This window comes from Physeter macrocephalus, chromosome 14 (genome assembly GCF_002837175.3).
Source record: "Physeter macrocephalus isolate SW-GA chromosome 14, ASM283717v5, whole genome shotgun sequence".
In the NCBI taxonomy this organism is placed as follows: Eukaryota; Metazoa; Chordata; class Mammalia; order Artiodactyla; family Physeteridae; genus Physeter; species Physeter macrocephalus.
The window spans coordinates 80,619,339-80,633,036 of record NC_041227.1 but is presented as its reverse complement, the minus strand read 5'-3'; the positions used below and the strand labels follow the sequence as shown (position 1 = coordinate 80,633,036).

Genomic DNA, 13,698 nt, shown 5'->3' with positions numbered 1-13,698 from the left:
GGGGGCGACAGCAGGTGGAAACTGAGGCTGGGGACGGGGTCGCAGGGTCCCGCGGGCCAAGCTCCCTCTGGGCCTGGGAGGCAGGGCCACCAGCTTTGAGATGCGCCAGAAGGCCCCCGAGCTCCTGAACCCCTTCCTGCTTCCTTCCCGTCTCTCTCAGGTCCAAGCGCGGTGGCAGGTGCCTGCTGTGTGCCCTCCCACACCCCGTGGGCACTCTGCCCACCTGAGCCCACGTACTTCTCCAGCCCCGGCGGGCCCCAACCACAGCAGGTCTGTGCCCGGCCTGGGGTTCAGGCAGGCTCTGTCCCCGGGGGGGCCATGGACACCAGCAGCATCGCTACCCCCCTTCCCAGGTGAGAAAACTGAGGCCGGAGAGGCTGCCCGAGTGGTCCAGCGTCACAGCTTGAGGTGCAGGTTTCATTCACTCACTCACCGCACAAAGTGTGCTGAGCCCCACCCCGCGCCAGGCACCGTCCCGCGTGCTGGGGACGCGGCCCAGCTCCGACTGGGGGACGCAGAGCGTCCGTCTCAGAAGACACAACAGCAAACTTCCGAAGGTGACCCCCAAGTGCTGAAGACGGCCCGGGCGGCACGCAGCGTTGGGGCTCAGGGGGCCTCTCCGCGGAGAGACCTGCTGTAAGGAGCCAGGCTTGTGGGCGGCGGGGCTGCAGGCGGGGGGGCGGCAAGGGCAGAGCCCCGCGGCACGTCCTCCTGGAGGTCTTCCCGGCCCGCGCCGGGCCGTGGAGCGGGGGCAGCCGTGGCACAGGCCAGGCTGGAGGCACGGCGGGAGGCCGGCCAGCTTCCCCGGGGCAGGCAGGAGCCCCCGCTGGGTCACTCCCCACCTGAGTTCCCAGCAGCCCAGACCCTCCACACGGCCAGGCCTTAGTCCGAGGGTCGCCTCTGCCCTCAATGTCCTTCAGTTCAGGCCCCGGGCCCTCGGGGCTGCAGGGTGTGTGGGGGCCTGAGGGGCGCTGCCCAGGGAACGGCCCTCCCTGAACCCCCCCCGGACCCCGTCCGCGATGGGAACATGGTTCCTCTGGGCCATGTCTGGGGAGAGGCCCTCATACGTATTAAGCACCTCCTGTACGCACAGGACGGAGCTCAAAGCCCCGGGAACCACTCGGCAGACAGGGGCTTGCGTCCAGCTGGGCCTCCCGCTCGGTGCCATGCCCTGCCGTGCCCTGCCATGCACGGCTCCCCTCTGGGGTGTGGGCCCCCTTGCACTGGTCGGGGTCCCTGGGGTGGGGGAGCACTGGCTGACTCTCTTCCAAGTTGGGGGGCAGCAGTGCAGCCAGGCCCCGCCTGTACCCTCAAGGGTGGTCCCATGGTCCCCCCTGCCCTGCCCCCTGGCCGAATGGACGTTGCATGACCCGGTAACTCCCCTGCCCCTGAGGACACCTCCGTGCTTGTCCTGCCGTGACCGGGTTGTACGGGGCCTGCAGGCGCTGGGCCCCCCGGTGGACAGCAAGGACACCCTGCTGGCGGCTTGGGGCCTGGGGACGTGACCACCAGAAGGGGCTCTGCTACCCTAAGCCCACCCAGCACCCCTGGGGTGGCCTCTGGGGTCCCAGGGAGCAGCCGTGATGGAGGGCAGTGTGCGTGTCCCCAGCAGGACCAGCCCCAGCTGCCCACAGCCTAATGGGCTGGACTACGCAAGGTGGGTGGAATCGTCCCTGCCCTGTCTTAAAGATGCCTCGCACACCCCGGCCCACCCGGGCTCCCAGGACCACGTGGAGGGCACAGCCCTGGGAGTGCTGGAGGCGGGCCTCATGCTCCAGTCCCAGGCCACAGCTAACTTGCTGTGTGACTCCAGGGGGGTTGCCTTGCCTCTCTGAGCCTCAGTTTCCTTATCAGTAAAATGGAGCTCCTTTCCTGAGTGGCCCTCTGCTTCCCCCTGGTGGTGAAGAGGCCACATTGCCACAGGTCCCAGGTGGGGCATGCCTGGAAGGACAGCGCGGGGGGCGGGGGTCTCAGCTAAAGGGTCAGGCCGGCTGGTCCAGGCCGCCCCCCACGGCCCTCCTCCTAACACGCAAGTCCCACCAGGGCCTCTGCTCAGAACCGCCCATGGCGCCCAGCGCCTGAGGAAGGAAGCCAAGCTGCCCCACCTGGCCAAGTCCCCGCACGGTCCAGGCCCCACCGACCACTCAGGGCCGCCCATCTCCCTCTATCACCCCACCCTCCAGGGGGTGCTCACTGTGATGGAGGGCAGCAGGCAGTTTCTGAGCTCCTCCACCATCACTGCTGGTCCAGACACAACCACGTGACCCCATCAACCTCACAGGCAACAAGCAACCCATCGGTCACCAAAGGCTCAGAGAGGGCAGGGCCCTAGCCCAAAGCCACACAGCTGAGCAGCACAGCCGTGACTGAATCCATCTCCACGCCAGGCAGCTGCCCTCCTCGCCCCAGATCACATCCTGAGCTCAATTTCCAAAAGTCCCCACCTGAGACCCTCCAACAGCCCGTAAAGGCAGCAGGAGCAGTGAGAGCTCCTGGGACCCAACACACTCAGCCAGGATGTCCCAGCTCTGTCCCTACCAGGACCCACGGGGTCCTGACCTGGCCTGCCACCAGGTGGGGGAGGACTGGCCCTTGGCCAGCGCTGAGGGTCCACCGGGACCACCATGAAGAGTTCTGCAGCGGCTGCAGACAGCACAGGAAGACACAGCTACAGCCGCTGCCGTACACAGGTGAGGAAGCTGACGCCCGGAGGGGAGGTTTCTCGGCAGGTCTCCCGAGGGTGGGGGCAGCGCTGCTGAGGACTCAGGGCTGGGCCGCAAGGCGGCTCTGCTCCCTCAGTCCTTCCCTGAACGGCCGTGGCCCCCCACCAGAAGTCGGGAAGGGCGGTGGGCCCCATTCCCTTGCTGGACGCCAGGAACTCGGTCCCAGGGCCCAGCCGGCCTCCGTCCTAAAGGTCAAAGTCACCGATCTTGACTGCGGTCCCCACATGGGGGTAAGGCCAGCACCGAGTGCAGCTCCCACAGACGCGCCCTGTCCCAGTTCCTGTAAGGCTCATGCCCAGCCTGTCCATGCAGCCAGGTCAGGAAGTGGCTAAAATGCCCGCCTCAGAGGGCCCGAGCCCAGCCCAGAGGGTCAGCGTCTTCTCAAGGCCACGGGCACATCCGCGCCGGAGCAGAAACGGAACGTGGCCAAGCCCCCCGGGCTGCCCAGGAGCGCGTGACCAGATGGGAGAGGGAAGCCGGGCCGCATGGTCAGTTTGTTTATTGAGGCTGCCCAGCCCCCCCAGAGAGGGCGCTGCAGGCCCCGCCGCCCACAGCCCTGCCGCACCCCGCGGGGGTCCTGGGGCCCCGCCAGGCGGCTACTCGGGGTTCCTGCTTTTAGTCTTCACGGGCCAGAGGCTGGACAAGCGGAACCTGGGCTTCTTCCTCTGGTCCCCACCACCCCTCTGCAGGTCTGTGGGGCAGACACAGAGGGGTCACTCGCCCACCTGACGGCCAGTGCCCTGCGGCCTTCCCTGCCACCCGCAGAGCCTCCCGGGCCCCAGCAGAGCCCAACCCTCTGCCCTCCCCGGGGGGGACCACCGTGCACCTGCCCTTAGAGTGTCACTGGGCTGGGCACGGCTGGAGGGCAAAGCAGTCCCCTCACCCTGACCACAGGGCCATCCGTGCTTCTTGGATCCCTCAAGCGATGGGGAACTCACTCCCTTAAGGTGAGCCTGCCACGTGGGTCCCAGCACCCACTCCTACGGGAGGCCCAACTCCCCCTGGGCCCAGCGCAGCCCCGACCTCCCGCGCCACGCAGTCACCCAGCTTCCGGATCATGTTCTGCAGCATCTCGTCCTCCTCCTGCTCCCTGAAACAGAACGGGCTGTGAGGACCACGCCCGCGGTGGGACTGCATGGGCCACCGCCGGGGCACCTGCCCATAAGCCACACCCTGGCACCACCCTGCCCCTCCCAGGGCAGGGCCTGCCCCTCCCAGGGCAGGGCCTGCCCCCTCGGGGTCCAGCCCCTCAGCAGTGACCTGGGGACAGGAGGGGCCTGGGTGCACAAGAGGCCTCATCAGGGGAGAAACTCGAAGACAGGCTGCCTGGCAGGGCCTGCCCTCGGCCTCTGGCCCCACCTGCGAGATGTACCTGGTGGGTCTCCTCCTCCCGATGATCGATGATCGGGAGGGGAAGGTTCTGAGCGTGAGGTGAGAACCGGGCCCCCTCCCCTGGGCTCCGCCCTCCCCTGGGCTCCCCCCTCACCTGAGCCGGTCCTCATCCAGGAAGTCGATGATGTCACTGCGGTCGTTGACGGTGTTCACATACTGGTTCAGCAGGTCCTGCTCTCGCTGCCGGTCCTGGGGGGACTTCAGACCCTCTGCAGGGACAGCTGGCATCAGCCGGAGCCCTGCTGGCCCCCCCTGCTCAGGGACACACTGACCCACTCCCCAAGGCTCAGGCTCCTCCACTGGAGGAGGGGGTGGGGTCTTGGGGCCTGTGGTGGGCTCTTGGCAACGCCGGTTGAATGAATAAGTGAACGTATGACTAAGTGAGTGAATGAGTGAGTAAACGAACAGGCGTATCAGAGACTGTGGGCACGCACTACCCGGCCCCTGCACACATTAACTCAGTCCTCACAACAGCTGAAGGAGGCGGCGCCAGAACTGCCCCCACTTTGCAGGGATGAAACCCAAGCACGGAGAGGTTGAGTGACTCAGCCAAGGACACACAGCCAGGAAGTGGAGGAGCTGAAACTCCACTGCGGCTCGAGAGAGAGAGTGTGCCATGATCGCCTCCTCCTGGCAGCCAGCCGTGAGAGGGCCTTGGAAAGCCCGCACCGGTACCCACCTCCTGGGACTGAGCCCCCTCCCAGCCCCTCCCACCTCCACAGGCCCGGGCTCCACGCCGGGTGCGGGGGACGCACCCGGCTTGGCCATCAGCCGGCGCAGCTCCCCCTCGATGTCCAGCTGCTGTTCCTCCAGGCGCTGGTCCCTGGCCCTGCCGAGGTGACACGGATGTGAGCCCGGCCCGGCCGCCGGCCTCCCCGCAGCGGACAGGCCCGTGCGGAGATGAGCGCTTTCCGGGAGGCCTCGGGGGGACCACTCACTTGTACATCAGCTCGGACTCCAGCCTCAGCAGCAGCTGCTTCTCGTGGATGAGCCGGAACCAGTCCACCATGAGGGCGTCCTCCGAGGCGTCTGCGGAGAGGGGCTGGCTGGGCACGGGGCGGGGGCGGGGCCGGGGCCCAGGGTGGAGCTGGCAGAGGGGTTGGGGGAGGGGGTCGGCCCGGGGCTCACCCTCCTCGGCCGCACGCAGGCGCTTCTCCAGCTCCACACCCCGGAGCTCCAGGGCGTCCAGCTGCCTCTCGATGTCCTGCACCTGCTGCTGGATCTCCTCCTGGGGCACGTGGTCAGGGTGCAGCTGGGGATGAGGGCATGGTGAGGGGGGTGGGGGCGAGGGGCCCCCCGGGGCTGAGCCCCTCACCCACCCGCACCCCAGCCTACTCACCCTGCCCGGGGAGCGCACTGCCTCGCCAGGCGGAACAGGGATGCCGGCCGGGCCCGAGGGCCTCCCTGGAGAAGGGGCAGGACAGGCCTCTTCAGGCACCGGGCCCAGCGTGACCCAGGAGAGGTCTGGAAGGGGGCCTGACCCCCCACCCAGCCCCATCCTCCCGGGACACCCCCTGCACCCCGGCTTCCCTGCCGCACCCAGCAGGCCCCTGGGCAGCCCCGGCTGGTGTCCAAAGGGCGAGAGCTCACAGACCGACCCAGGCCCCGTCCCTCCTCCAGGCCAGCAGCATCGGACACCCTGCCAGCACCCCGGCCACCCTTGCCAGCAGCCGCCAGGAGCAAACGCTCCATCGTCACCGAGCGTCTGCGGACTCAGGCACCAGGAGGCAGGTGAGGCCTCTGCTCAGTCCTCTCGTCCCTACGCTGAAAGGGCCTGGGGCCCAGCCTCCTCCAGGTGCGCGAGGCTCCTCGGCCCCAGGCTCGTCTTCCCTCCATGCTAGGCTCCGTGGGCTCCTATACATCCTCCAAACCCCCGCCGGGCACATCCTCCTAGAGGAGCCCCCTTCATCTGCACCCCAAGCAGGAACCGGGCGGCGTCCCTGGGCTGACCTGGTTCGCCCTGGGGAGGGGCTTTCTCCTCCTTCCTCCGGCTCCAGGCAGGGGCTTCCTTCCCCGAGGGCTCCAGCTGAAGCCAGTTGCCAGAAACGTCCAGGCTGGCAGGGACCACCAGCTTCCTGTGGCGGGACTGGGACGGGGAGGGAGATGCAGCTGCCCACGGGCGGGGGACAGAGTCACATGTGAGGTCAGCAGCCCCGGCGCCCTCCCCCCACTGCTTCCCTGAGCTGGGCCCCCCCGAGGGGCACCGACACGGCAGTCAGCCCTCACGGCCAGGTCCTGCCCGACGGGAGGGGTCACGTCCATGGGAGGGGGAAGGGGCAGAATCCTGGCCCTCGACAGCACACGGGGAAACGAGCCCAGGAGGCTGGTGACCTGTGCGGGGACGGCTGAGTGCTAAGAACAGACACGCCCAGTCACGCACGTGCACAGGCAGGCACGCGCGCATTACACGTACACACCCACCCGCCAGGACCACCAGCCCCCCTGGCCAAGCAGGGCCGCCGCCCCCAAGGAGAGGACCACCTAGACCCGGGTTGCCTGGCTGCGGACGGCCGGGGGGGCTTCCGTCTGGCATTACCTAGGAGGCTGGCCCCAGCCGGGCCTGGTGTCCTGTCCACTCGCACAGGGGTCAGGGTGATGCAGACACCCCCCTCGGAGCGCCCAGACACCTTCCAGGGTGCATCACCCGCCCTCGGCTCTCCCAGGACCTGAGGCTCCTTCGGCTCCAGAGCCCTGAATGGAAGGCGAGAGGTCAGGGGAGGGGGACGGGCTCCCAGCACCCCGTGCAGACAAGCCTGGGGGAAGCATGCCGGCCCGAAGGAGGGGCCTCGTGGTGCCCCTCGGGCTCACGTCCCTGACCCCCACCTCCTGGAGCACAGGTGTACCTGCATCTCAGGTGTGAGCGTGTGTTCAGGTACCCACAGCCGACGGGCACCGGCCCCACCCCTGCCTGGGACCCCGAGCACGCGTGACGGACCCCCGCGGGGCACACAGGGCAGCCGCCACCCACAGCGGACCCGGGCTAACGTGGGCTGCCGCCTGTGTGACCCCCGCGGCTGTGACCTCATCCACGAAGGCTGCAGCGGCCTTCTCTCCCTCTCCATCCTAACTGAGCTTTCGGGGGGGCCGCCCCCTCCCCACAGCCCAGCACCAGGGCCGGGCCTGGCGGGCGCACACCAGCGAGCGGGCTTGCATTCCCCAGGGCCTCCAGGCTGGCTCAGAGCGAGGATACCGAGGGTCCCGAGGGACCCTCCCTGACCTTCCAAGTCCAGTTACACGAGGGCACTTGGCCTGTGTCACTCAGGCCGGCAGGAACTGGTTTCTGCTTCTACAGCTGACACGCACGGTGAGACGTGCACACAGCCCTGCTGTGGATGTCCGTTGGTGGGAGGGGGGGGGTGTGTGCTGTCATTCACCTACAAGCACGTGTGAAGCGCCTACTGTGCGCCAGGCCCTGTGCTTGCCCCGGACACAGGCTCCTGTGTGCACAAACCCACGGCACGGGCGTAGGTCCAGCGCCCAGCAGACCACCCACCCCTCACCTCTCAGCGGGGCTTTTCTTCTCCACGGGCTTCAGGCGGGCCCTCCATCCCGCCGGCCCGTCCTCCTGGCCCTCCTGGGGGCTGGCACTCGAGGCTGCTGGGAGTGAGGAGGGGTGGTCTGCTGGGAAAGGCTGCACCCCCCCCACCCCTTCTTCCTGCTGCCATCCCACCCTCAGGTAGCCCTGCGGCCAGCCTGGCTCCCGGGAAGGAGCCCTGGCTGAGCTGGGGACGGGCCTCCAGCCTGTGCTGTGCGCGCCTGGGGGGTTCAATTCACTGCCCCTCTCTGGGCCCCAACAGGCAAGGGTATGGCGGGCGAGCCCCAGGGATGCAGACTGTATGTGGGGGGGGCAGTGACGATCTGCAGGCTCAGGGGAGAGTGGCCTTCAGGCTGGAGGCTCAGCCACGGGAAAGAGTGGGAAGGACGCTTTGCGTGGTGCGTGCTGCCAGCTCGGTGATACCACCGGTGCCCCAAGGGACAGCCCCAGCACCCAGAAAGGACCAACTCTGCAGTTCCGCAGAATGTCCAAAACAGCCCAGAGCCCAAGGCCAGGGCAGTCAGGGGGGCTTCAGGGCCTTCAGAGCACAGGGCCACCGTCGCCAGGACAGGGCAGTGATGACAGATGCACACGGACGGCGGCGGCAAACCCCGCAGGAGAGCGGAGACCCCCCAGAGTGCGGCAAAGCGGGAGGGCAGCACGGGCTGCCCGCCGGGCGCTGTCACCAGGGAAGAGCGGCGCTGCGGGGACTGGGCCCCGGGGCGTCCGTCAGGCGGGCGATGGTGACACAGGGTGGCGGATCCCCAGGCGGGACCCCAGGAGCCAGACTGTGCAACAGCAAACCGCGGCAGAACCGCAGGCCAGGGAGCAGAGCGGCCGCGACGCACGGCGACAGCCTGGGCGCGGTGACCCCAGCTCCGCCCGTGACGTGGGGGCCCTTACCCTCGGCCCGCGGGGCCTGCGGCTCCGGCCTGGAGCCGGCGCCCGCCCCAACGGCCCCTGAGGGTGCAGCCGAGCCTCTCCTGCCCGCCCGGGGCGGCGCGGTCCTCGCAGCGGGGCTGAGGGCCTGCAGAGACGCCGACGGGAACCGCTTGGCTGACGGACTTGCTGCTGGCCCTTCGGATCCGGCGTGGGAACCAGGAGCAGGGCCGGTGGCGGGGGAGGGCCTGTGGGGGAGGGCGCGGGGGTCGGGCCTGGCTGCGTCCGGAAGCCCCCCCACGACCCCCAGGCAGAAGCCCCCCGGCCTCCCCTGGCAGCTGCTCCCGAGGGATGAGGCGGGCCGTAGGCAGATGCCCCCCTCCTGTTCAACCCCGGTATCAGCTGACATGAACACACCCCCAGACCCACCGCGTAGGGTGCTGCCGTGGGGTCTGCCCCCCGTGCCTCCCCCCTCCGCCCACCCGCCTGCCCGGGAGCAGCTGGGCCTTCCGCGTGGAGGCCGAGCTCCACCCTGAGCCACATCCAGGAGGCCCGCACACGGCCACCCTGCGCCCCCCCACGCGCACACGTGCAGGAAGGCAGGCTGTCGGCAGGGCCCCCGGGCACCTCCGCAAGCCGGGGCCGCTCCTCCGCGTGCCCCGGGCCCCTCATGCGACCAAGTTCTCTGCCCCAGCTCCTCCCCCACCCCAGGCTGGGCTCCCAGGAGGAGCTGGGCCAGATGTGCCCCCAGGGCGCACTCCCGGGAGAGCCCTCACCCACCCTCACCCCCGACAGCCTCGGACACCGCTCGGCGCTGGGGTGGCAGGCGGCCCGCTCTCCCCCGCCCTGCGCCCTCCCTGGAGCCCCTGGCACCACCAGCTGGCCCAGCGGGGGTCAGCAGCTCCAAGCCGGGAAGGCCCCCCACAGCAGAGACAGCACGAGGCAGTGGGCGCAGCCCTGTCGCCAGCCTGGTGCGGAAACCTGCTGGGCGACTGTAGTGGGGCCAATGGTGTCCCCCCAGATTCCCAGCCCCCGGGAGCTCAGGGTGTGACCTGACGTGGAAGCAGGCTCCTGGCCGGTAAAATCAAGTTGGGACGAGGTCATCCTGGACTGGGGGGGCCCCGACACCGAAAACAAGCGCGAAAAGGAGAGGACAGACGCACAGAGAGGAGGCCGTGAAGACAGAGGAGACAGAGTCGAGGGCCGCGGGCGCCCCCAGGAGCTGGAAGAGGCAGAAGGGGAGCCCCCGCGAGCCTGCGGACGGAGCGGCCCTGCCCAAACCTGGAGTTCCGACTTTGGGCCTCTGTGAAGGAATAACGTCCGCTGTTCCAGCCACCCAGGCTCGGTGCTGTGTCCAGCAGCCCCAGGACAGCAGCAACGGCGACCCTCCTTCACCCCGTCACCCCGGCTGCTCCGTGTCCATTGTGCAGAAGGCACGAGGCCCTGGGCAGCCCCACTTGGGGGGCTCGGACCACCCCCGGCCTCAGTTTCCTCATCTGTGAAATGTGTCCTCACGTAGGACTGGGTGTGGCCAGGCCCCGGGCGGCAGCGTCACTGCACCCGTGCCCCCAAGCACGTCACACCGGCCCTACAGTGTACAGCCGCGTCCCCGTCCTGCGGGCCACCTGGCACTCTGCTCCTTTGTCTACGTCGCCACATTTCCCAGACGAGGAAACTGCGGCAGGGGACATGCAGCCCCGCCGTCACACAGCCCCGCAGGGCCAGAGCCCAGAAGCCCTCCCCGGCCGCCCCAGCCCCTCTGGCCTCCTGGGGTCGCACCCCCTGCCCCTCCTCCTGCACCCACCTGCCGGGCGCCTGAGCGCCAGCCGCCCCCAGCTCGGGGAGGGCCTTCCGGAGGAAGCTCAGCGCCTGCTCCCTGCTGCCCGCCCTGGAAGGAGCGTCTGCGGCAGCTGGGGCCCCGCCAGCCGGGCCAGGGCGGGGGGCGGCTCCAGGCGTCTGGAAGAACCTCTCCCGGGCCTGCTGCGTCCTGCAGGACGATGGGGTCCAGGCCGGGGCGCTCGCTGGGACCGGAGACGCTGGCCTTGAGCTGAGCTTGGTCTGAGGGGCCGCCCCTCGGGGGGTTACCCGGCCTTGTGGTGTGGCCGGGCGAGAGTCCCGGGCACTCAGGGTCACGGCGGAACGAGGGCTGCCTGCCGGCGACGACCACCCCGTCGGAGAGCTGTTGGTCACGTGGGTGCTGGCCTTGCCACCCACGGGGCCCACCGAGAGCCTGGCCCCGGCTGGGCTCCCCGCGTGGACGTGGGGGCAGGTGGTGGCCGGAGGGTCAGCTGCGGCCGGAGGGGAACCTTTGGCAGTCGGGCTGCCCACCGCGGGCTCCCACGCGGGTGGCCTGGCCTTTGGCCCTGCGTCTCTCTGCCCACTCGCCTCCTGGGCCTTCTTCGGGGAGTCCACGGACAGGGCTCCAGGCCACCTGGGGGTCAAGCCCGGCAACGTGGGGCCAGCAGAGGCGGTTCCAGGGTGGTGGCCGGAGCAGACGAAGACGCCGGGCTCTGCTGTGGCCGTGTAGGCCCCCGAGTGCAGCGTGTCGGAGCGCTGCTTACACCTGGGGTGGGCGCGGAAACCGAGGGGGCTCCAGCCACAGGCGTGTTCGCTCGCGCCTCCCCAGAGCAGGCCCACGTGGACCGCGGGTGCCCTCGTGCAGGTGGCGGCTCACTCCACAAACACCCCTTCTCCCCGGCTCCCCCAGGGCCCTCATCAGGGCTGCTCATCCCGTCAGCACGCACACGGGCGCACACTCGCGCGCACACGCACACGGGCCCACCTGAAGCAGCTCCGGTGGTACAGCCTCCCATCTGCCAAGTGCCGCTGCACGAGGTGCACGTGCTGCCCGCAGACGCCACAGGTGCTGCTGCCAGAGCCGACCGCAGCCTGGCCCTGGTGGGGGGAGCCATTGACGGGCCTGCCCCACCTTCCCTCCTCACAGCCACCCCGTCAGGGGCCAGAAGACCCCACCGTACAGACCGGAGAGTGGAGGTCCCGGAGGAGGCTCGTACCCAGGCCGCCGGACTCTGCGTTCAGGGTCTCCAGCCTGGCCCCAGGGCAGCGGGCTGGGGGCTGAGTTTGGGGGTCTCCAGGGGCCAGGAGACAGATTCTGGCACCTCCTATTCCCACCCCAAGGTGCAGAAATCCTACCCAATCCCCAGTGCCCCGCCCCAAGTCATCACCCTGTCCTGTCTCCACCTCTGAAAAGTGGGGCAACCGTACCTCACTTTGCAGGGCTGGCCTGGGAGTGGAGGACATATGCCCACACGCTCTCCTGACCCTGCGGGGTGCGGTGGTGGCCTAGGCAAGACACCCGCTCGGGGCCCTACTTGGCCTTCGGGGCCTCCCTGGCCTCGGTTTACCTGTCTGTACAACGGGGATCATATCCCGACAACCACTCGGGAAGCCAGTCCAGGGGGAAGCTGAGGCCGTGTCTGGGACCCCAGGGGACCCCACCCCACCCTGGGCACTGTGGGTTAGGGACACACTCAGGCCCAAGAGCCCCGCTCAGTGGAAGCTGGTGGAAAACCCAAGAACCAGAGGGAGGGAGGGCCAGGGCGCTTACAGCCTTCTGCTGGACGGTGGGGTTTGTGCTGACCGGAGACAGCGGCTGCCCCCGGGCTGGGGTGGGCGAGGGTCTGGCAGGTTGGGACGGGGCCTTCTTTCCAGACGGTTCCTCACTGGCGTCCGACAGGGGCCTCTTCACACCGGCCATGCCCCCAACTGGCACGAGACATACAGGGTCAGGGGCCCCGGCCCCGCATGCTGACTCTGAAAGACTCTGGGGCCACCCCTGGTCCGGGTTCCCTGGAGGTACCAGTGCCCAGCCCGGGACCTGGAGCGGTGGGTGGGGGTGGGCGCCCCTGCTCTCTGGGGGCCGGGGAGGGGTAGCCCCAGCGAGCATCCATTCCCAGCAGGGGCCTGGCCTCCCCCACGCTCCCCCCCTCCCCTCCGAGAGCCCCGATCTGAGGTCAGGGAAAAGGGACTTTCTGTCTCTCCACCAAGTAGGGCTCTACGGCAGGCTGGCCGTGCGCCCAGGGCGACTCCGGGGATTTCTAAGCCCGGGTGAGGCGTGTCGGGCCGGGGCGGGGGGCTGGCGCTGAGCTGCTGGTGCACAGAGTGGCTGGAATGCTGAACCCCTGCCCGGCCTGCTCTCAGCCACACCCTGCCAGGGCCAGCTGACCACCAGCACCACGTGGGGCCTCTGCAGCAGGGCCCGGGAGCCCACACGGGGTCAGCCAGGCCGCCCGAGGCAAGAGCTGCGCACAGAGAGGGAAGGGCGGGGAGCTGGGCGCGTCCGCCCAGTGCACAGGGAGGGGGACGGCTGAGCCTGCTCCAGCAGGGGCAATGGGGGGCCGGGGGCCTGGACCCCGCCTGTCACTTGCAGCAGGACGCGGAGGAGGTGGCGGCACCCACGGCAGTGCTGGGTGCGGGCTGGGGGGCCGGGCGCGGACCCGAGAGGGAGGGCCACGCGGGCACTCACTGGGGGAGCGCCCGTGGAAGTAGTTGTAGTACTGGGACACGTAGGTCAGGATGCTCAGCCGGTCGGGCACCTTCAGGGCCACCATGTCCTCGGCGTCCAGCAAGGCCGGGATGCCCAGCTGCTCCTCAGCCACACGGAAGGCCTGGGGGGGCGTGGTCAGTGGGCTGGGCTGGGAGGCCCCTCCCCGCCTCGGCGGCCAGGCAACCAGCTCCACCCCCCACCCCCCCACCGAGGGAAGGTGGGAGGGGCCCGAGGCAACAGCCGCTTGGAGCCCAGAAAGGTCTGGGTTCAAGGTTCAAGTTCTGCTCAGCCCGCATGGCCTCCCTGGCCTCGGTTTACCCGCCTGTACCACGGAGAGCACAGCCCAGTCACAGGATTGAAGGAGCTCTGGGACCCATCCCGGCTGAGGCCACGGCCCGGTCCTGAGGGGGCCCTGCCCAGCTCGGGCTATTTGCTCTGGGACTTCGGCCCCAGGTCACCGTGGAGACCCCCTCAACGGCCCCCACACCCCTAAATCTGTACACCCCTGGCCGACACCGCCCTTACTGGTCAGGGGGCAGCTTTCTCCATGGGAGGAGCCTTCCCCAGGCCAGGGGGGGACATCTGTGTGCTAGGAGACAAAGCCGGGCAAGGGACACTCACTGGTCGGTGGGGGGGGGGTGGGCTCCGTGCCCGGGGCGGGG

General features: G+C 69.4%; 1 protein-coding gene across 4 annotated transcripts in view; it reads right to left on the bottom strand.

Annotated features, from left to right (window-relative positions):
• Positions 1-3,000: 3,000 nt before the first annotated feature.
• The window catches only part of MICALL2 (MICAL like 2), a 20,836-nt gene continuing 10,138 nt past the window's right edge, over positions 3,001-13,698 (bottom strand). The window contains exons 3-18 of one of the 4 annotated variants that reach the window (XM_028499852.2): positions 13,016-13,157; positions 12,098-12,255; positions 11,312-11,424; positions 10,334-11,092; positions 9,587-9,832; positions 8,554-8,777; positions 7,616-7,709; positions 6,652-6,806; positions 6,066-6,224; positions 5,455-5,519; positions 5,244-5,367; positions 5,054-5,144; positions 4,871-4,944; positions 4,210-4,324; positions 3,767-3,813; positions 3,001-3,414 (exon numbers count right to left, since the gene is read on the bottom strand). In XM_028499852.2, the coding sequence (XP_028355653.1) occupies positions 3,320-3,414; positions 3,767-3,813; positions 4,210-4,324; positions 4,871-4,944; positions 5,054-5,144; positions 5,244-5,367; positions 5,455-5,519; positions 6,066-6,224; positions 6,652-6,806; positions 7,616-7,709; positions 8,554-8,777; positions 9,587-9,832; positions 10,334-11,092; positions 11,312-11,424; positions 12,098-12,255; positions 13,016-13,157 (2,661 nt within the window). In that variant the 3' untranslated portion in view covers positions 3,001-3,319. Of the gene's footprint in view, positions 3,415-3,454; positions 3,814-4,209; positions 4,325-4,870; positions 4,945-5,053; positions 5,145-5,243; positions 5,368-5,454; positions 5,520-6,065; positions 6,225-6,651; positions 6,807-7,615; positions 7,713-8,553; positions 8,778-9,586; positions 9,833-10,333; positions 11,093-11,311; positions 11,425-12,097; positions 12,256-13,015; positions 13,158-13,698 lie in introns of those variants that run through there. The other 3 variants (XM_028499858.2, XM_028499856.2, XM_055090768.1) reach the window with 3 other exon arrangements.